Raw genomic sequence first — 21,602 nt, 5'->3', positions numbered from 1 at the left:
AAATTTTGCTGTCTTTAGATAGTGGAATATTATGTCTTCTTATCTTAAAAAAAAATACAAAGCTTGTTTCCCCAAGAGGCCGTTAAAATGTATTTCATAGTTTAGTTGCCGTTATTATTTAATAAGTTTGCATTCAGGAATCATTAGTTTTAGGTTTTCAAATCTGGCCTTGAAAGTGTAAAATTCACATGATGTCGGCCTTTGCTGCTTTGTTTTTCATTATGAAAACAGACACACAGTGATCAGTCAGGCTCGATCCTATGATTGGAGCTTTGATCTGTGTCAGCTGGACCTGAGTGATCATCAAATTTACTAATGGAGGTAAGCTACATTCAAGCAAGTATATCCTCATGCACACACACGCACAGTTTAATGTGTATTCCTTCAGTGTGAGCACTTTCTATATTTCCATGGATTATGATAATCCTCTTTTCTGTGTTGGTTCTGGTGAGTCTGTGTTTATGTGTGTGAGTGTCTGACGAACAAATAACATCACTTCACACAAAAAGCACAAAACATGACCCTGGAAAGATCATTATTTATACAACAGATTTATTTTTGGTCGGCTAAATGCTGTTGGGAGTTTTTTTAAGAGATTAAAAGAGGCTGTCCTTCATAGGAATTAAAATAAAATTTCAAATTGGATATTACATTTGTCCATCATTAAGTGTTGAGACCTACAATATGCTGCAGTGAAAAAAAAAACGTTAATCAAACTCTCTTACAAGAGCAACAATTTGAACATCCAAATGAAGGTTCTGTAAAACCTGTGCAAACTCACAAAAGCAAAACAAAAAACCACCACAGCATGGGACACGTAAAAATAGACAACACACAAAATATATATCTTACTTTAAATAAAGATTAGGAGTGTTCAGCAGCTCTTCTGGTGCGAGACAAAAAGAAATCATACTCATACAATACATACAGGCAGGATGAGGCACTGGACACAGCAATCTGAATCATATACATTCATAAAGTGCCCTTTCACACATGTGGGTTATTTACATGGCATAGTGATTCTGTTTCTAATCAGAAAAGTGCTTCAGGATAAATTCTGATAAATAAAAAAATATATTACAAGTGAGAACAAAAAAAGGAAAAATAAAGAGAGATTTGGGGATATCAGAGGATAAAAAAGCACAGTCGCTTAGTTTCTGTGCATAAAAATAAAGATCTGTAGGAGAAAGCACCCTGTATGCCAAGAGTTACGTTTTAATTTGACCATTTTTCACATAAACTTGGTTTGAATCCGATAAACAAAACCTTCCCATAACAAAAAAATCTCTTTTGCTTTTCTGTTTTACAAAATAAATCCTGATCATGTTCTTTGATTAAAATCCTTTTAGAGTTGAGCAAACAAAAGTTTGAGAAGAGTTCCTCTGCTGATGATGAAGGCCACATCACAGGATTAAAAGTTCCAAAATAAAACTGAAGATTTAGTCGTTCTGTCAAAGAAATGTGATCAAATCAGTCATAACATTTTTTTTTCAGGCCTGTGGTAAAAAAATGAAGAGGAGTGTTTACAATAACTGTTATCATAGTAAACTTCATCAGAAGACTCAGGCTGAATATAAAGATCCCACAAAGTGCTTATTATCCCCTATAAATATTTCATATGTGTTTACTAGCTGTGTAAACTATGTACATACTCAATATGTACAAACTCTTGGTCATGAGGTCAAAGGTCAGGTGTTTTTTTTTTTCCAAAGCTGGTGCCATGGACCACCTGAGAGGTTTCAGCAGGTTTGATTTGGGTTGGATGGTTGTGTGTAAATTTTGTGTAATTCAGGATGTCTACAGCCTATTTTTTAAAAAGTGAATTAATCAGCTTTTCAACTCAGAGTTTCAACACGACCAGTGAGAATAAACACCGATCAGCCATGAGATTATAACCACATACCTGAAAAGACATCAGCTTTTGTTAGAGTTAGAAGGGAGCGCTGCCCTGGTGCTGGCTCAAAGGTTGTTTTTTTTCATTTTCCTTTGTCGTCCTTTGGCTGGTGCTGACAATTTTAAACTATGAACACCCCATAAGAGCTGCAGTTTCAGAGGCGCCCTGGCCCAATCGCCCAACTAGGCTCCAACGTTAAAAGTGAACCACTGTGAGAGATAATCAATCAATGATCATCTTTCCACCTGTCAGTGGGCATAATGCTATGGCTGATTGGTGCAGGTATGATAGTGTGTGAAAGATATTCCTTTTAACCCAAGTAGACACCCTTTGTGAGTGTGAGTGTGTGTGTGTGATTCAACAAATGTCTTAAATGCTTTTAACAATCAACATCAGGTCACTTTCCTTCCTCGCGTCCTCTAAGTGACGGTGTAGAGTTCATCCTTGGTGCTCTCGCACAGCGTGTACCCACACACCCGGGGTCTCCAGCTCCCCATCCAGCTAAAGCCTCTGCTCCACCCTAACGACTCCCTGTCCCGCTCCTTTGGTGGCAGCAGAAACACCACGCAGCTGGCCACCAGGATGTGCCACAGCGAGTGTGTGTAAAAGTAGTTGTCCTCTGTCTCAGCAAAAATATACAGACAAACTCCAACCAGAGCGCAGAGCGCTCCAGGGATCAGGTAGAAGACCCAGCGCTGCCACGAGGGAGGGTAACACTGGCGTCTGCGAACACCTCGGTACACCTGTGAACAAAGGTACCAAGATGTAGACTGTAAATTTGCTGAGAAGCATTTTTCAACAAAATAAGGGGCCATTTACACGACAACGGTTTTAGGGTGAAACGCAAAAGTTTTGTTGCGTTTTGGCCTCGCCTTTACACAGAAACAGCGTTTTAGCCAATCTAAAACGCAAACTTTTGAAAATGGCCTCCAGAGTGGGATTTTTCTGAAACACTGCCACCACTGTTGCCATGTAAACAGCAAGCCCATGCTCCACTCTAGCCCATACAAAAGTCCAACAGTACTGTTGTTACGATTGTCGTGGACTACCGTGTTGTGCATGTACAGCTGAATCTGCTGACTGTCTTTCAACAAAATGTGCATCTGTTGCTCCACTTCTGCACTTAGTTTTACCAAAACACCAGATGATCGGCTCAACTCTACTTTGGTGGAGAACTCCCAAAAGCGGTGTCTGGACAAGACAGTTATAACACCACCTACAGGCCTGGCATGCTTACTACAGCGTTTTCAGTCCCTCAGCGTTTCCTCTTTCACTGCGTTTCAGTGTTTTTAGATGAAACGTTGTCGTGTAAATGGGCCTTAATCTACCAAATACAAGTACTCTTACTTTCTTTGCCAAGTTTAGACAATGAATACCTTCTTTTATATCATGTCAATAAGAAGCCAGAGTACAGAAGAAGTATCACTGTGGTTTGGTGGTGCATGTCTTACCCAGGTAGAGACCATGATTAGGATGGCACAGAGGACAGGGCCCAGCAGGTTCCACAGACCTTTACGGTCCAGCTGCATTGACATAGCTATCAGCAGAGCCCCGAGCATGAACAAAGTCTGTGAGAGGACGACATGAAATCAGTCTCTGAACTAGTGCAGTGAAGATAATTAGAGTATTGTGAAAGAAAAACTGTGTCTCACATATTTGAATGTGTCTCTGATGCGAGCCATGCATAGGATGGTGACCCAGATGGCGCAGACGGACCCCAGGAAGTCACAGTATTGCAGGGCATCGTAGTCCATTATACACAACACAGCTACACCCGGCTGGTCACAGGCGTGGTAGAACTACAAAATGACAAACAGCACAGTCAAACATCAGCACGGACAAACATCAGCACAATCTTGATGCAGCAAAACTGCCTAGATGGGTCATTGTGTGTATTCAGAAGTGAAAATCATGGGAGTTAGAAAATACCTGTCAGTAAAAACAATCTTTGGGCTGTCTGTAAACAGACGCAGAAATAAGTATCTGGAGCGTTGCTCCACCCTTAGTTTAAACTTTTCCCCTCTGGTGAAGATTCCCTCAGTTCACGCTTACCTGCAGCAAACATTCTTTTCTACCTTTGATCTTCAAGATTCTGAATAACTGGTTGTGCAAGATGTTTCCATGGGTAGTGAGACATGTCAACATGTGGACGCAGTTTATGTATGAGGAAATCATTAAATGTAATTGCTGCATCATGTCGCCATGTGATTTTCTAAGCACCTTGTTTGAAGCTTAGTCTTGGGGCACTTTAAAGATTAAAGTTTATCTTATTTTAGTAACCAATCCAGCAAGTGTGTGACTAAAATCTGCTTATTCCAGAAATACATCATTCATAACAGGAATTTAGGAAAGTCAAAACAGGTTGTATAAATGAGATAATGTCCCTCTCTCTGTAACCCTCTCTTCATCATATTACTTGCATTTTTTTTGAAGAGTTAATTTTTTTTGTGATTAAAATAGAAATGTATTAACTGATTAGTTAAATCACTATTATCTTTTTATTATTGTGTTCATCAAGGGTTATTTTCATAAAACTCAAGAACAGCAACACATGTTGATTTTTTCTCTTAAGAAATTCACAGATTCAATACGAAGACGGAATATTACACATTTGATTATTTAAAAGTGGAATAATAGAATTAAATTTAATAAGTGCTGAAGGATTTTCATTAAAAACCCTGATTAATCTCTATACTGTGTAATACCTACAGTTTATAAAATGATGTCCTTCATTGTAAACTGTCCTTGGCTAACATCCACATTTTCCTCTTCCCCTCACTCCTCTCCTTCTTTTTCTGAATGTGGTGTTTGTTTATTATAACAGGTGAGATCTAGCATGAAGGTTGGTGGTTCCAAGATATTTGAGCTAAACACACTGCAAACTGAAATCCAAGCAAGTGTTTGTGTCTTTTTTTAAACGTGCTGTGAGGAGGTTCTGTTCGAATTGGACTGCAGCGCCATCTTTTGGCCCACAGTCTCACTCACACTGTGGTGAAGACGTCCCTTTTAGTAAGGCATGTGTTCATTTTGGAAATGAATGGTGATCAGATTGGAACTAATTTTCTTTTTTCAAGACAACTTTCCACTGGATACGACTCAACAAGGTCAGGCATTTAACAGTACAGTTATGTAGCACTACAGTTTGAAACATGACAACAAGCAAACTTTGTCAGTTTGTACCACAGTTTAGTAGCTGGATATATTTAGCACAGATGGCAGCCAGGCAGAGCTAACGTAACCTCACTCTTCATTTTATTGATAGACTCTCAAGTTTGAACAGACCACTGCAGAATAACTGCTGACTGTGAGTTGGAATGAACAATATCACAAACAGTTAGGTGTTAGCCTTTAGCTCGTGCTCCATCAGTCTCCCATTTAGCCTCATCTGCTCTTCTGTCCTTTTAGCCATAGAAATCGTCTTCAGCTAAGAAAAATACAGATCTCTCTTCTTGCTGCTGAACTTAATCAGCTGGCGTGGTGCTGTCATGGAGACTCAGACATGCTGTAAATCAATCTGGTCCTGCCGAAGTGGGAAGCTAAGATGTAGCATTACAGAATTTCCTACATTGGTGCTGATAATCTCATTTCAAAGTTTGGATTACAATCAGGCATATTTCTAGAAGGGAGACTTTTGCAAGATCACTTACAAACTCCTCACAGCCCCTTTAAGTAAATCTTGCCTCATTAGACTAAATATGAGCCACATTCAACTGATGGTCCAGAACAAAAAAAAAAACTCTATTTCACAATATTAAAATGCTACAATGAAAGCTTATTTGCATCCAATTTTTCTTTATTTTACAAACAATTTCGGCGCAATTTTTCTCTTTTACCATCTTGAAAATTTCGACTTGTTTTGGACTCGTCCAGGTGAGTGTGGCTCATATCAAAGTCTAATAGTAGGATTATTTCCTTTAAACAAGACATAAATACTTGCTTGGATTTCAGTTGATTAACCTAGTGATGCACTGGGTTGTACTGCCTCTGTATCTACATTCATCATCCTATGGGTCGTGGGGGAAATGGGGTCAAATAGTAGGTCTTACAACACTGATGGAGGTTTTTTTTTCACTGAGTTCTTTTCATTAGAGCAGAAGTGACTGGAGTTCATTTAAGTTCCAACTTGTATCTTATTTAGATAAGCAAAATGTTTCATGATGTGTTCCAAATCAACATGTTTAGCATGACAACAGCAGGTGAAGTTTTTCTAAAGGTGACCTACTTTCTGTGGGAGTATGACTGACCTTAAAAACATACTGTTCGCTCAAGCTTACAATGAAATCCTCCTCCAGTACACAAACAATGAAGAAATCTGCATGATATCTAACATTGCAACATTTTGAGTGTGTGTTACCGTTGAGAAGAACATTGTGAAGAGGTAGACAGACGCCTCTGTGATGTACCATCGTCTCACAGCAACAATGATGGCAGGCAGGAAGGAAAGGTTACTGAGCGTGAGCAGAATAGTTGCAGTCACTTGCCGCAGGTATGACTGGGCTGATGAATCATCAGTGCAACCCCAACCACTCCTTCCTGAAAACACCCCGGTCATTAAAGAAAATTAGTGACAGTAAGGAAAGAGTTTAGAAATAAATTAAAGCATTAATTTAAATGGCTCTCACTGAGCCGACTCATTTAATTAGAGTTTCATTACGAGAACATGGAGTATTGTACGCCGGAGGCCTGAGTTCAGAAAAGCAAAGTCACGGGTGTGGGTGCCTGTGTGTGTGTGTGTGAGTCGTACCAGCTTTGCATACACAGGCAGCGTACAGGTAGCTGTAGGACCGCAGCAGTCTACATTCACCATATGTCCCACAGTCCTCCACACAAGCGCTGACAGAGACCTCAGGGACCACGGACACCACTGATGTGTTTCCACAGTCAATACTGCACACACACACACACACACACACACACACACACACACACACACACACACACACACACACACACACACACACACACACACACACACACACACACACACACACACACACACACACACACACACACACACACACATTACATATAGTAGAAAAAAACTCAAAAAAATGCCAGTTGATGTTTAAAACGTAAATTTGAAAGCAATCAAATGTTGCATGGATATATAAACACATTTCTTTAACTTTGTAAAAATGTGAGCTTGACTCTATAAAGCACACTTTACTGCCTGGACTGACTGAATACTAGGGATGTCCCGATCAGAATTTTTGCCCCTGATCCTTATTATTTCGTATCGAGTATCAGCCGATACTGAGTCCCAATCTGATTTTTGGGTTTGGAGATAAACTTTGCTGAGGAAGTAAGAAAGTGAAGCAGCACACTTTTTTGTTGTTGTCTTTGGCTATACTGAATGGTAAAAATGATAGTTAAAGTTTTGAGCTTAATAAGTCCATTAAACTTAGTCCTGTTAGTTTTGCTGTTAAAACCTCCTGGAATCAAACTAACTTTTATTTTTTAATGATTGGCATTTACAAACCATTCGTCCAATCTAAAAACTGAAAAAAATGGCGTAATTGTTAGATTCTCAAGTTACCGAGGGTACCTGAATGTATCACATATGAAGTTGGCAACATGTCTTCACATCCCTTCTTAAAATAACCCGCTTGCTTGAGGTAAATTCTGTAAAAAAACAATTTCTAAATCTACACTTCTTATGGCTTTCAACAAGCCCTGAATAAAGGACAAGTTGTATGCATGCAATGCGTCATGCTTAAATCAGAGGCTGACCCAAAAACACAACTGTCCCTACACAGTACAAGACTACGAATGCAATTATTAGAACACAGCATGACTGTCTCATGTTTTTCCCCTTCAATGGAAATGTTTAGTTTGCTACAAACCAGATTACAACTGACCAGAATCATGCCAAAATGGAAAGTAAAGGAATCAATCCAGCATGCTGCTCATGTTTAAATCACCTTGCATGTTACCACAGACAGCTGTGCAGCTCCAGTGAAGCTGGGTGTTAAACACAAAGAGTCTGAATGGCAGGACATACCATGGATAGCTAAGATAGCATAAACATCCATCCCATCTACTCAGAGCTTTTTGGACATTCTCGTTCTCTTGTGGATATCTGTTCTTTTTAAGCCCAGAAACAGCACAGCATCCTTTCCTCTATAAGTGAAACACATTGCATGTTGTTTTAGGATGCTTTGGTCCAAGTGAACACCTCGTAAAAAGATCACAGAGCATAAATGTGACTGTTGGACTGTTTTGACTTTAAAGTTTGTTATATTTCCACACTGCTGACATTTAAATGATGGAGTTGTTGGTGCTAAACTAATGGACTGCCCCGTGTTTGTTTGTTTTCATCTTCTTAGCCGTATGTCCCTGGAGAGTTACAGAAGGGTGCTGTAAAGCAGATGTTATTGCTGTAATGTGTCTGGTTGTGCACATGTGTAATAAAGATAATTGTGGCTGCTGTGATGTATCAATGCATCATACCTTATTTTATTATTCTCACATCAACTTTATGAATTTGGGCACACTCATAGTGCTCAGTTATACTGACGGCAGCAATATTTGCTCAATGACGGCTAACATGAATAATTGGTTGAGATGATGGGATTAAATCATAGATCCCTGATACATTAAAAATGTCAAAATCAGGCCCAATCCAATGCTAGATATTGGGACATCCCTGCGAATGCACTAATATTTACATACTTAGCGTATTTGTGTTGATATTATCAAGCCTTTACACCTATATAAGTGGTTGTGTGTGTGTGTGTGTGTGTGTGTGTGTGTGTGTGTGTGTGTGTGTGTGTGTGTGTGTGTGTGTGTGTGTGTGTGTGTGTGTGTGTGTGTTACCCATTGCATGTGAGCTGCAGGGTGAGGTACCAGGTTGTTGACTGAGGGAAAGGCAGCCTGACCACAGCTTTAGGAACACTGACATTCACTCTGACACCATATCCTTCATACAGAGCTGCAAACACACACATACATGCAAATCAGGAACATCAACAGTACTTACATAATGCAAAGTCAGAATCAGAGATTCTATCTGTTGAACAAACAGATGGTTGCTTTTTGGCTGTGAAAAGTGGAAGTAAATGGCAATATGGCTACAAAAAACTACGATGTGATGTTCAGTTGACTTCTTGTTTTTTAAAGATCTGGGGGGACCTCATGGCAGTTTTCTACAAATGAGACTCTAAATGTTTGGTTTCTATCTGAACTTCTACCACAGCTTGACGAGATTGTGTATTTGAGAATTTGCAGACTGATGAGTTCTTTCATGGTCTGACAGTTTGAGCATACCTTAAAGAAAATTTGTATTTAACTGAGTTTAACAACATCAACAAAAAGCCCCATCAGAAACTATTTTCTTCACTTCATCCTCCAACTCCTGCTCCTCGTTTCCTGCTCTGTCCACTGTTCTGTTGCCCCCAGATAAGGACTCAGCCTCGAGACGGAATAAGATTCAGTCACATTTAGTAGCACTAAGCAAGTCAACTAGCAGGAAAAATCTTCCTTTTAACACACAGAAACCAAGAGCAGGACGAGACTTGTGTTGAAGAGCTATCTGCTGTTAACGTGTTACAGTGTTGCAGTTACTCTGTACTCTTCAGAGGCTTTCTATTATGGGACGTAGATTAGGAGCTGCACTCAACATATCAGAAAAATTGAAAAATCTTTCCAAATCAAGGTGTCTGTAAGACAGAGTTCTGCAGTGTGACCAAAACATCACTTTACTCACTCCCCTCATGTCTGACCGTGAGACTGAACTGGTCTCATGAGCCAGCTGAGTCTTTTTTTTAGTACTGAGATGTGTTGTATCACTATACGTTAATTTCTACTGAAAAAAAAAAAAAAAAATGTTCCCGAGTCCATGTCCAAACTTTTTGATGCTCGCTGTGAGCCTTGTCTCAGTAAATAAGCTACAGCAGGTGTGATACCTGTGCGACAGGGCTGAGAGTTGTTGAGTTCCAGGACCGGAGCCCAGGGTGAGAGACAGGCCACCACGCTGCTGCTGTTGCCTAAGGATACATCAGTCTACACACACAGAAAACACACACGTATACCATCACCACACATGCTTCATCTTTACAACCAATGTGAGTGTGTGTAGTGGCTCATCAGTACTCACAGTGTTAAGAGTGAGCTGAAGGTTCAGCGTTCCCCCAGTTGCCTGTGTGTGCAGGGGGTAAGAGAGCAGAGAGGGGCATGTGTTTGAGACGCTGACGTTGGGTCCGTTGACCGGCGTGAATCGAAGTGACAGAATGTCCACCTCCTCGTAGAGCACAGGGAAGCTCCACATACACGCTGATGATAACAGCGGCGTTAACAGGGACGAAGATTTGTTGCCAACGCTGACTGCGTCTCCATCCACAGAGCTGTTCCCTGCTGAGGATGAGTTGCTAGGGCTGCTGTTACCACGGAGCTTGTTGAAGTCATCGTCTGCTGCTAGGCCGACACTTTTTGGCTTACATCCCACTGAGAGGCAGTGAAAAAAAATACACATGTCAAGGGTCCAAACAGATGAATACTGTGTGAAACTTGAGAACCAGATTAATCTGTTTCAGTGCTCACCTGTGTAGTTGGAGACGATACTAAAGGTCACAGTGTGGTTGTCTTGGTTGCTCTCTACAACAACGCTTAACCAAGAGTCCCATGGTGGGTTAGAAAGAGCAGCAGAGCAGCTGATCCCTGAGCAGTTCACTGAGACTGGGTTGTGCTGAGGAGAGGAGGAGCCGAGCCTGAGGACCAGCGAACAGTTTCCACTGCGTGCATCGTCCTCTGTGGAGCAGTCAGCTACCGAGATGGAGAGAGAGGAGGCAAACTCTGGAACATACAACCTGAGACACAGAAAAAAAAAAAGACCTCTGCTGTTATGACTATTCAGACAAATAAAAAGAGGGAGACAAAAAGTTCAGAGCGGGTGGAATTAAATATACATGTTGCACTTGTTTATAAGGTTAAATTCCTAGTTCAGTGATTTAACTAGTTCTTATTACTGTGTGTGTTTGCTTTACAGAGGAGACCTTGAGTATAATCTGCCCTCTGGTGTAAAGCTTGTGAACAAAAACCTTCATCATCAAAACTTTTGAACATTGACACAAAGCTGAGAAATGTTTGGAAACAAAAGAGCAGAGACTTCAAAGACAAATTGTGAGAGGAGCAAAGGTCTTTTCACTGATAAAACCTCTTTGGTGGAAGCTTTGGTGACTCAGGGAGTTCTTACTTAAGGCGTGAAGGTCTGTCCGGGGCTGCGGTCTGCTGGAGGACTGTGCCCTGCTGTAAAATGGGTGTGTCCACCACCCTCCTGATGGACAGCTGAGGCTGGAAGAAGTAAGAGCAGGAGGGGAAGCCCTGAAAAACAAAAAGATACAGCACACTTATATAAACACTGACACACAGTCAAACACCTTTCATACAGGTTTGACAGGTGGCTGAAAACTAATTAGAGTAATAAATCAGAGGAAGATGATTTAACGGTACAAAGAAGGACAATTACTTATGTAACAACAATTAGATGTGAAAAACAAAAGAAATTAAGCCTAATTGTTTTTCTTTTGCTACTATGACGTTTTCAAACAGAAACCAGAGCAAGAGACAGCAGAATCAGAAATACTTAATGGATCCCCAAAGGAAAAATTGCATTTTAGTTACAGCTACTCCCTTCAGAAAGTGTTAAAAAATACTAAGTACAAAACAATAAAATTATAACGTATAACAAATTAAAAAATATACAAATATAAGAAAGTACAAAATTATAAGATATAAAATTACAAAAAATACAAATGTAAGAAAGTAAAAAATGGCAGTGTAATGTGGTGCAATTGCTTCATGTTTGCATCTTTTATAGCACCATTTAAACAGGTCAGGTTAATGAGAAAACCTTTACTTGAAGAATTATTAGAACACCAAAACACCATCTTAGGTTTTCAATAAAAAACAAGCATTGGAAAATATGATGAGCACAATGACAGCCAAAGTAGGAAAAGCATGAACTGCATACAAACCTTCTGCTCAATGCGTCCGTCATCTTCAGGTAAATGTGCAGCAATGAACCAATCACCTGCAGCAGGACTGGTGAGGTTTAAGGTTGTGGAGCTGTGTGATGTCACAGGCAGGTTCAGAGACAGAGCGGGGCTCCACAGAGTTGAATTGGGAAACACAGAGCCAGTGACGTTAACGACTGGAGGGGCTCCCCATCGGACATGGCTACAAAAAGCAGGGAGAGACAAAAATGGTTTGACCTACAAATTAAAACACTTCACAGACAGAAATGGAGCACGGGATTGTGTCAACAAACAAGAATATTTTGATTTGTAAGAAAAACTGACACACTGACACACAATGCAGATCTTAATGTTTCTCTTACATGGTCACGTTGTGCTGTCCACAGTAGAAATTGTGTCCTTTGGTCACAGAGAACAACCAGCGAGCCACAGCTGTTTCTTCAGGGATGTGAAATTTCTGTAGCCTCACGCTGCCGTACCATCCATACTTCGACAACTTCTGAGCCGGTTTGGCAGACAGCTCGGATACAAATGTCACCTGTCCATCTGCAGGGAGTAAAACTGTGTTTAGTAAACAGTCACACACACAGATAATCCTAGTCACGTTTCGGGATACATTTGCTGTTCACACTTTACTATGAATTCAACAGATAGTTGGATTTTGAAGTGGATGAGTTAAGTGCTCTTTAAACAAAATGAGAAAAGGTTATCACTGTTTTCTCAAGCCCTAAATAATCTTCTTAAATGTCATATGTGATCCAGAACCCAGAGGGGGAGACCAGTAAATACCACATGAGATGCAGCTGGAGTTTTCTTTGTTTTCTCAATAAAATGTACTCCAACTGTTTAACGGATTATGTGGAAATTGTGCCTTAATTCAACAATATAAACAGAACAAATAATCAGTAATTGGTATCTAATAGCACCGATTTTTTGGGTTAAAATCAACATCAAATGACAGAGAGGGCACATTATAGAAAACTATCTGGTGCTTGTTTAGTATTAAATATATATATATATATATATATATATATATATATATATATATATATATATATATATATATATATATATATATATATATATATATAACATATATATCAAAAACAAGTTACCATTTTCACTAGCACATTAAAGTCTGAAATAATTCTTACAACTTTAACTCAAAAGAAATTGCATTTACTTTTACACACTCGGGATGTATAATAAACTGATGCTGATATTTCAACTCGAGAGCACATAGAATAAGTTAGCAAAACAACGACTGTTTCTGTTAAGCTTACAGATTACCAACCTCGTTAAATTAAACAAATAGAAGGCTGTGGGATATATCTGCAATAATATTTGAGTACATTCGCGACAGCAGCACTAATAGCAGCCTGCCTGGAGCCAACACCTCGGTCGTTCAGGTAACCTCGCAGGACGTTAGCAACATGCTAACAACAGTAAACTCTGATTTCATCTCTTCAGCAGGATAAACTCACCGTCTCCTAAAGTCCAGGCCGCCAGGACGACGAAAAGCAGACAACGTATAAAACAAAACTCCATGTTTCCTTTTCGAGCGTGCACACCATTACCTCGCCCTTTATCCACCTGTAATGTCACACAAATCTACCGCGAGGAAATCATTTCTACCTGCGCGACGCTTCCGGGAGCCCATGTAAATACGTGACGTCACGTCAAGTCTCTGGGTGATGCCTTTAAGGTCCATCGGAAAAACGGAAAGCGTGCAAACAAAGTGATGACAAGGCAACGCATTTTATTTATTTATTTATTTATTTTAGATAATATCAGTCAGTTAAAAACATTGTGTTCAAATGTAAAAAATGGATTGAATTAAAAAAAAATATAGAAAATAATATCTATTGTCAGGAATTAGAAAAAAAGAAAAGAAATAAAATATCAAAATTAACCACTTTATGGAATCAATATAAACCAAGAAGAAAAGCTCACATTAGGCTAAATATACATGTTTTATGTTTTCATGTCATGTTGAGTCAGCCAACCTAGAGTCCAGTCAATCAGATAAGATTGAAGGTGTTGGTTAAAGCTACCCTGTCCTATTAAAATAATAATAATAATAATGAAATAAATTTAAAAAAAGAATTGCCTGGTGTGTCTTCTTCTTCTGCTTCTTCTTCTTCTTCTTCTCTGGCATTTTACGGCAGCTGGCAACCATGAAGTTGCATTACTGCCATCTTCAATTACTCATCCTCATGTCACTTGGTCATTTTATATCCACATTGCCTGATGTGATCCATGCCTCACACAAAAAAAACTCTCAGAAGATCTTTTTTTAATAATGTTTTGACTTGAAAAGGGTCACAGAAGTGTTTGATGACATTCAAACTGTCTATGATGAACTAAATGAACAAAGTTCAGAACTGTTCCTACTCTTTTAAGTGGCCATCCTGTATGGATGACTAAAAGAGCACGGCACAGAATGCCCACTGAGATGAAGGAGTATCCCAGAGTGTCAGCCAACAACGTACGCAAACCTCTGGCTCATGCCAACAACTGTGCTGGAAAAACATGAAACAAAAATGAAGTTCAAGTTCTCAGGACACCACTGAGAAAACTGCTGCTGTCCAAAACAACAACTCCAACAACATCAAAACAATGCAGTACTTTTGAAATTTGCAAAAGAGCACCTGAATGTTCCCCAGCACTACTGGCAAAGTATTTTTTGGACAGATGAATTATTATTATTATTATTATTATTATTATTTTGGAATGAACAAAAGAGGCACAACACACCAACATTAAAACCTCATTCCAACTGAGAAGTATGGTGAAGGGGGAATTGTGGTTTGAGGCTACTTTGTTGCTTTTGCTGCCTCAGAGCCTGCACAGATTGGTATCACCGGTGGAGTAATACATTTCCAAGTTTCTCAGGACTAATTGCAGGCAAACTTACGACCATCAATCCGCAAATTGAAGCTCAGCAAAAGATGGCTGATGCAAAAGGAAAACGACCAAAAGCTCATTAAAACAACAACAGAACAGCTTCAGCAGAAGAATCACTCAAGAAGAATCGTCCAAAGTTGCTCCTGACTGTTGTGCAGGGCTGATGTGCAACTACAGGAAACATTTGAGTAAGTTAAGGATTTTGCTGCTAAAGGAGGGTCAATGAGTTGTTGAATCAGTGTCACAGACTTTTTCTACCCTACATTGTGAATGTTTACATGTTGTGGTTAATAAAAACATGGAAAACGTTTATTTGTGTGGTATAGGTTTAAGCAGACTGTGTTTGTATTTGATGTGGCAACTTGGCTGAAGATCAGAACCCACTTTTTCTTGCACCTGTATAAGTAGTCTCTGAAAGCTTGCTGTAAATGTAAATTTCTTTCATGTATGGACATTGTTACATTTAATGATCAATAAGTGGATCAGTATCAAAGTGAATCAAAATCCCACTTCATAGAAATTGTGAAGTTTCGAAAGAAAATGCTAAACATTAAAATCATACAAATGTGATGTCGTCTTGTGACTCCACCCAGCACCACTGAGCGTCATAACCCAGCAACATTGTCCCTTTGTCTGGTGCACTCTCTTCTTCCTCCTCTTCCATGGTGTTTCCCTGAGAGTCTGTGAAACTCTCCTGAGTTTGTTGCGCCGTCTGTTTCTCCTCTGGTTGTTCACTTCTGGTGAAAATATCAGAATCTGCTCTCACTTCTTTTCTTTTCCTGCTCGACCTGAGCAGAGCTCTCCTGATGGTGTCGCCGCTCGATCTGATGTTTCTTACAGCAGCTACATTTAAGTCCCATGGTTGTGGTTTTGATAAACTGGCACTATCATAATAGTTTGCAGGACTGGAGGATAACTGATTACTTCTGCTCTGTGTAAAACAAATGCCTTCAAACACGGTTGTGGGAGGACTCAAGGACTTCACTTCAGGGGACTCAGAGCTCAGCATGTCGAAGTAGCTCCTGTTGTCTGACTCATCGTGTGGCCGGTGATGTGCACACTCATCACCAGAGGGTTCAGTCATACTCTGAGTGGGACTCAGGTTTTCTCTGTGGAAGCAAGAATAGAAACATTGAGCCAGTGATTAAGTCTCGGACATAAAAGATGACCACAAATGTTAAAAAATGTCAAAAGAAGAGAAAGTATGAAAAAGTTCAATATTTTCCACAAGTTATTTCAGAAATTCAACACTTTTTAGACTTAATATTACAAAAATAAAACTTTTTAATTTAGCTAATATGACATACAGCTGCTAAAAATATCTCAAAAAATGCGAACATTTTATCACCAGTTGGAGTTTATCATTATTCAATCAGAATGTGTATTATATTTTTGTCTGTGACAGAAGCTGCAAAGGTAATAATGAGCAAGATTTCTAACTTAAAGTTGTCCAGAGGATGATAACTACAGCGCGTCTTGTTGAAAAGGCTGGCTCTTCACAGGGAGCTGTATTGAAGCATTATAAGGAAAGACGACAAGAAGATATGAAGAGTGCACAAGTGCACAAGCAACAGGGATGCCCACAACCTTAAAATAATGCCAAGAGTGGTTGATTCAAGAACTTGGAGGAGATTCACAAACAGGGATCGTAGCTGTCACACTCCCAATATCAACCAGAGACAACATCAGAAGTTCACCTGGCTAAAGAAAACAAGGATTGGTCAGATTCTCAGTAATCCAAAATCCCCCGTCCTCTCCCCCCTCTCTGTGTTTTAAAATATCTAGCGTGGCTTTTATTTTCCTCCACATGAGATTAGCCCCAATCACACTGTTTAGCATTGTTTACTCTAAGCGTGAAGGATCCAGGGAATAATCTTTGCTTTGAGCTGCTTAAAAGGTTTTGTTAACCTTTACAGGTATAGAGTTGGACAGTATACATGTTGTTGGTATTACTGCTTTGTTTTTGTCAATATGTCCTTTTGGTGTTATTTGTGTTTGGGATTTCCATTTTGTGCTTTTGGCACGTTTTTACAGTCTACATTACTTTTAAGGTTATTCTGGGGGCACAGTGTTTGTCATCATTTCACCATCTATATGCTTCCAATCTTAATTTGAATGTCTCTTGTTTGAAGCGTATTGAGTTGCATCCATACAAGAAAGATGCTACACATAAAGGATATGTTTACACACTACAAGTGATACAGGCCTTAGTTTTTACTTTTTATAACCTGGACTTGTGAATTTGGCTTTTACTGAGTTTAAATGATGATCTGACCATAGATAACACAAATATTACAAAAACATGTGTTATGGAAGAAAATCATCACAATATTTTTGCTTGAGGTCAGTCTGAGGCTTGGAAATGTCTTTGTTTCATATATTTAAATGATGATAGTATAGGTGTTTAAAGCTATTCATCGTCAGTCTGTGCCCACATGATCCTCTGCCATGCCACCGTACCTGCAGGGGGACACAGAGGGCCCAGGCTCCTCCACAGTCGCTAAGCTGCTCAGGCTGCTTGTCAGGCTGCTACCCCGGCTGACAACAGCATCCCTCTCCTCCATCAGCCAACGCATGGCTTCGATCCCTTCGTGCACAGCCACCAGCTGCCTCAGGATCCTCACATCAGCAGAACGCAGCCACTTCTGCGGGGGAGAGTGTGCAGTTAATGCAGGTGTGCATTGGGAATTACTGTGAGGGTGTACTACAGGTGGATTTAGCTTCCACGTAGACTCACAGGACCAAAAATTGCCAGCAATAGCAGAAGGAAAAAGGGAGTATAAATGTGAGGATAGGAAAGGCCAAGAGGTGAGAAGTGTGTGAAATGAAAAGACAGATGGATGTAAGGGAAGGAGAAAGAGGCCAGGTGAGGGGTGTGGTGGAGACAAAGGTGACAGTGGCTGTCAGCAGACATTTAAATAAGCAGGTGAAGTCGCTCAGAACGGAACGTGGTGCTTTGGCATTTGTACAGCTCACATAAAGAGTGTCACAAGAATCAACAGAGCAGTGATTGATGAACAAGTCGTGCAGGTTTGTTGCCAAATATGGAAAGTTGCACAGAAAAGGTTCATTCCATAGCACTTAACACAACTAAACACAGCACACCCCCGCAGAAAAGTTCTTGAAACATACAAACCGTGTCCAGAAATAGACAAATTCATGTGGGTGAGTCAGAAAACGTACCATTTCTTGTTTTAAGTTGCTAATCTTTTCAGAAAAATGATCCCTGAAGGTAAATCTGCGCTCTCTTCTATCCACCTCGTCAGACCTCCAGCCGTCTTCACGGTCCGCAGCATCTTTCATCCACATCAGAAGACTTTCCGGGGTTTTCCTGCCAACCTTATTTTCCAGCTCTTTAAGATCTGGGAGGGAATCGTTGAGGATTTCCTCAGCCATCCAACCGCGCAGAGATTACTCCTCAGCGTACAGATCTGCGGCTCCGGACGGAAAAGAGCTCGCGCGTAAAGCCACTCTTGGAGCTGGACTCCAGCAGTTGTAAATCTCCCCACTGTTCGACTTACAGAAGAGTACACGCGTTCTATTCCTGAACAGTCCACAATGAAACATGATCATGAGTGGAAAAGCTGGCGCAGAGGCGCATCACGAGCCGTGTGAAACCGCTGGAAGTCTGAGCGAGCGTATCACCTGTCAGAGGTATTCACTGCTGGTATGTAGCCCCGAGCGGGATGCTGGAAAGTGGAGGTGCTATTTGTTTAGCCCTCAAACAATGGATGGATGTTTCATACCACAGGTCACATGAAGAGGCTTCACCTGTGCACGCAGAGTCATTGAGAGCGCGTGGTGTTTTCTGAATCTGTGAAACCTGATGACTGGCTTTGCCTTTATTACTTTGACTCTGAGTGAATCCCACTAAAACAATGTCCGGGGGGTGAACTAAATGAACTTAGATTTCATTAAATTAAAAACAAACAAACACGAATCATCCGGATAGTAAAGTCATTTACTCTGGATGACTTGAGCTCAGACTGCGCTGAATTTACAGCAGGGGTGGATCCAGACTATAGTCCTGGTCATGACCCCCTTCCCTGAAATCTGATTGGGCATCCATTGTCATAAAATATTTTTTTTTACAGCAGGCAGTAAGCCTTTTTTATGACATGACAAAGTCTTACTATATGTGTTCCTTCTTTAGATTGTTTATTTAGAAAAACATACTCTTTTAAAATTTTCAAAGGATAGGGAAGATTTTAATTTTGCCACTCACTTAGTTACCTGCAAAACTTCAAAGTTTTAATATTTGTAACATTTTGTTTTGTGCTGAATTTTCAGTTTTTTTTCTCTGCTGGTGTGTAATTTGAAGAATTTTATATATATATATATATATATATATATATATATATATATATATATATATATATATATATATATATATATATATATATATATATATATATATATATATATGTATATATTTATATATATATATATATATATATATATATATATATATAATTTTTGCAGGAATATATTAACTTAGGTTTCTTTTTCAATACCTATAATTTGGACATATCTGTTTTTGAGGCTTTGTAGATAACATCATATCAAGTAAGGATAACTTCATACTTGTTTTCATGTGGTTTCTTTAACTCTAAAAGAACTCTGTTAGACAAAGTAGACTGTTTTTGATTGAAGCAGATGTATTATGTTTTACATATTATGGATTTAAAGTTTCATTGCTGGATGCCTAGAAATTCCTGAAACTATCTGAAAAACTGCTCATGATGAGGTCATCATTCAAGGATCTCCAAGTGGTTCATGGCACCTTAGGCGGGCCTCAAACACCGAGGTCTTCCGTAGCTGTCCCTCAACAGGTCTCCAGAGGGCTGGCCTTAAACATAGTGTTTCAGACTGCGGCTGAAAGGGTTTTCTAAAGCAGCAGCGAGTGGAAAATAGAAATTCTTAAGAGCTATAAATCATGTGAAGCTATTGTGGGAACACCAAAGGGACAGTATAAAGTCTAAAACAAAGTACAATACCCCCCAATGTTTCAACTGCTCCTCAGACCTGTGGCTGGGTTGAAAATGTTTGTTCAATTCTCCAAGTGAAGTAAGAGGTCACAGTATGCTCATCTTGTAGACTTCTCCTGCAACCTTGCTGTCCTTTTTTTTTAAATGTGTGACTGAAAGCATCATGCCCCAGAAATGTCATACAGATGAACATGTATCCTCTCCCAGCTTCATTAAAATGTAGACCAAATAGCCAGGCTGATATCTAAGCCAGTCAACACTTGTCACACCAGTTTACTGTGTTCTTGTTCAAGTTTTTGAGATGACAGTTAGTGAGACCAAACACAGAAAAGGGTAGATATCAGTTTACATTATAATTCTCCTTTGAGTTTTAAGTTTTTTTGCTTGTTAAATTGAATTCTTGATAAGGGCCATCATGCACGTTAAACCAGAAATATAAATTAGATGACTCTTTTCTATATTTTTGTAAAATAAATCTAACTGTAGTTGACTTAATCCATGACATGTGACACAAAAAAAGTCTTGCAGCCCTCTTTCAATTGAGGAAATGATCTGAGGAAAGAAAGCAGGTCTGTAAAGTTCACAGCCCACTTTAAGTCACAGAGCCGGGCCAAACTTGCAAACAGGCAGCTAGCATCTGCCACACTTAAATAGATCATTTATTTATACTTATCCGTCATCTCGCCCCACACTGATGCGGTTCAAAATCAGGGCAGCTGTTTTGGGAGCTGCTCTCGTGATTGAGGTTGACACCAGTTGTTCTGCATTTAATGCATTGTTTAAGGAATGTGTAATGCATGTCCGTGAAACAGTAGCAGCCTGGGAAAATTTTTGAAAAACTGCTGGGTGCATGAAAGTAGGATGAACTCTGATGTTAAGATGGTTTGAAAGAAACTGGAACGAGACCTCTTGGGTTATTTTTGTGTCAGATGTATTAAACTTATGGAGGGTTTTACCGCTGGAGGCTGTTAGAGGGAGACAAACACTGCTGCTTCAACAACAACAGCCCCTGCATCTCTCGCTCAGAGAATCAGAGTTTTACTGTAATAAATATTATAAATATAAATACCACGGCTTAAAAATATTAATCCAAATATATGGCTCCTCCAATCAAAGAAACACAGGTGTGGCTGGAGATAAGTTATTCAAAACCCTTAAGATAATTAATCAAGGTGAAATCATCCATCAGGATAATGAGCTTAGAATATGTTTTTACAGGAAACAAAATTCATCATCAGCAGATTTACGTGTGTTTGGCAATGTAGAAACAAACTTACACATATTAACTAAAAATGAAGAAGAAGTAAAAAATATATATATATCAGACATGAAGAGCACACACTGTAAACCCTTGTTTCAATGAATAATGGTCTCAACTGTGATATGAAAGATAAAGTAAGGTAGTGCTGGCTCACAGTTCCCCCCCTCTCAAAGGGTTTCTCTAGTTTAGGGGCTCATAAACTTCCCCCAGCTTCACCCTGCGACAGAATCCCTGCTGAGTTTAACTGTTGCTGCTCTGAGGCCACCAGAAAGAGACGGTAAGTCACAGCGGGGAGTTTTCAGAGAGGATGTGAGTGACTGTAAGGTCAAGATGTATTGAAATATCTTCATTTACACAGTTTGAGACAAAATATTTCAATCTGCATTTATCACAAAACACATTCATCACAGACAGCTGCCTGCATAAAATCAAACCTTAATCATGCTCTACAAGAATATAAACAACTTCTACTGTAAAACGGACTAGGGCAGACTTTTTTATCAAATTAATGTAAAAACAGCTTCAATTTGTTATCTTGTGGACTAACTTTGCTGATGTGCCTCTCATTGGAGGAATAGCTA

The 21,602-nt window shown here is 39.6% G+C and overlaps 2 protein-coding genes across 2 annotated transcripts; both read right to left on the bottom strand.

Moving 5' to 3' along the window:
* Positions 1-564: 564 nt before the first annotated feature.
* Positions 565-13,511, bottom strand: pgap6 (post-glycosylphosphatidylinositol attachment to proteins 6). The gene is made up of 13 exons (XM_074689392.1): positions 13,350-13,511; positions 12,228-12,411; positions 11,866-12,067; positions 11,085-11,212; positions 10,433-10,698; positions 9,990-10,336; positions 9,799-9,895; positions 8,711-8,825; positions 6,639-6,781; positions 6,249-6,427; positions 3,547-3,693; positions 3,346-3,462; positions 565-2,637 (listed from the first exon to the last, which is right to left on the bottom strand). The coding sequence occupies exons 1-13, from the start codon at positions 13,411-13,413 to the stop codon at positions 2,314-2,316; spliced, it is 2,313 nt and encodes a 770-aa protein (XP_074545493.1). The 5' UTR covers positions 13,414-13,511; the 3' UTR covers positions 565-2,313.
* Positions 13,512-15,304: 1,793 nt separating this feature from the next.
* On the bottom strand, positions 15,305-18,177 carry LOC141803776 (uncharacterized). Its single transcript, XM_074687775.1, has 3 exons — positions 17,956-18,177; positions 17,233-17,417; positions 15,305-15,881 (listed from the first exon to the last, which is right to left on the bottom strand). The coding sequence occupies exons 1-3, from the start codon at positions 18,166-18,168 to the stop codon at positions 15,329-15,331; spliced, it is 951 nt and encodes a 316-aa protein (XP_074543876.1). The 5' UTR covers positions 18,169-18,177; the 3' UTR covers positions 15,305-15,328.
* Positions 18,178-21,602: the final 3,425 nt, after the last annotated feature.

The sequence above is a fragment of the Halichoeres trimaculatus genome, unplaced genomic scaffold (assembly GCF_033239565.1).
Source record: "Halichoeres trimaculatus isolate MK-OKI-2021-1 unplaced genomic scaffold, fHalTri1.1 fHalTri1_scaffold_15, whole genome shotgun sequence".
Lineage (NCBI taxonomy): Eukaryota > Metazoa > Chordata > Actinopteri > Labriformes > Labridae > Halichoeres > Halichoeres trimaculatus.
The sequence above is the reverse complement of the archived record's forward strand: the minus strand, read 5'-3'. Positions and strand labels throughout refer to the sequence as shown.

Bases quoted from the DNA above. Each gene is read 5' to 3' on its own strand.
- pgap6 (XM_074689392.1), bottom strand. From the start codon at position 13,413: ATGGAGTTTTGTTTTATACGTTGTCTGCTTTTCGTCGTCCTGGCGGCC. The intron at 10,699-11,084 runs GTAAGAACTCCC...TCTGTGTCTCAG, and splicing joins GACAGACCTTCACGCCTTAA to GTTGTATGTTCCAGAGTTTG. The intron at 10,337-10,432 runs GTGAGCACTGAA...ACTGCCTCTCAG, and splicing joins TATCGTCTCCAACTACACAG to TGGGATGTAAGCCAAAAAGT.
- LOC141803776 (XM_074687775.1), bottom strand. From the start codon at position 18,168: ATGGCTGAGGAAATCCTCAACGATTCCCTCCCAGATCTTAAAGAGCTG. The intron at 17,418-17,955 runs GTACGTTTTCTG...TCTCCCCCGCAG, and splicing joins GCAACTTAAAACAAGAAATG to AAGTGGCTGCGTTCTGCTGA. The intron at 15,882-17,232 runs GTACGGTGGCAT...TTGCTTCCACAG, and splicing joins CCCTCTGTGTCCCCCTGCAG to AGAAAACCTGAGTCCCACTC.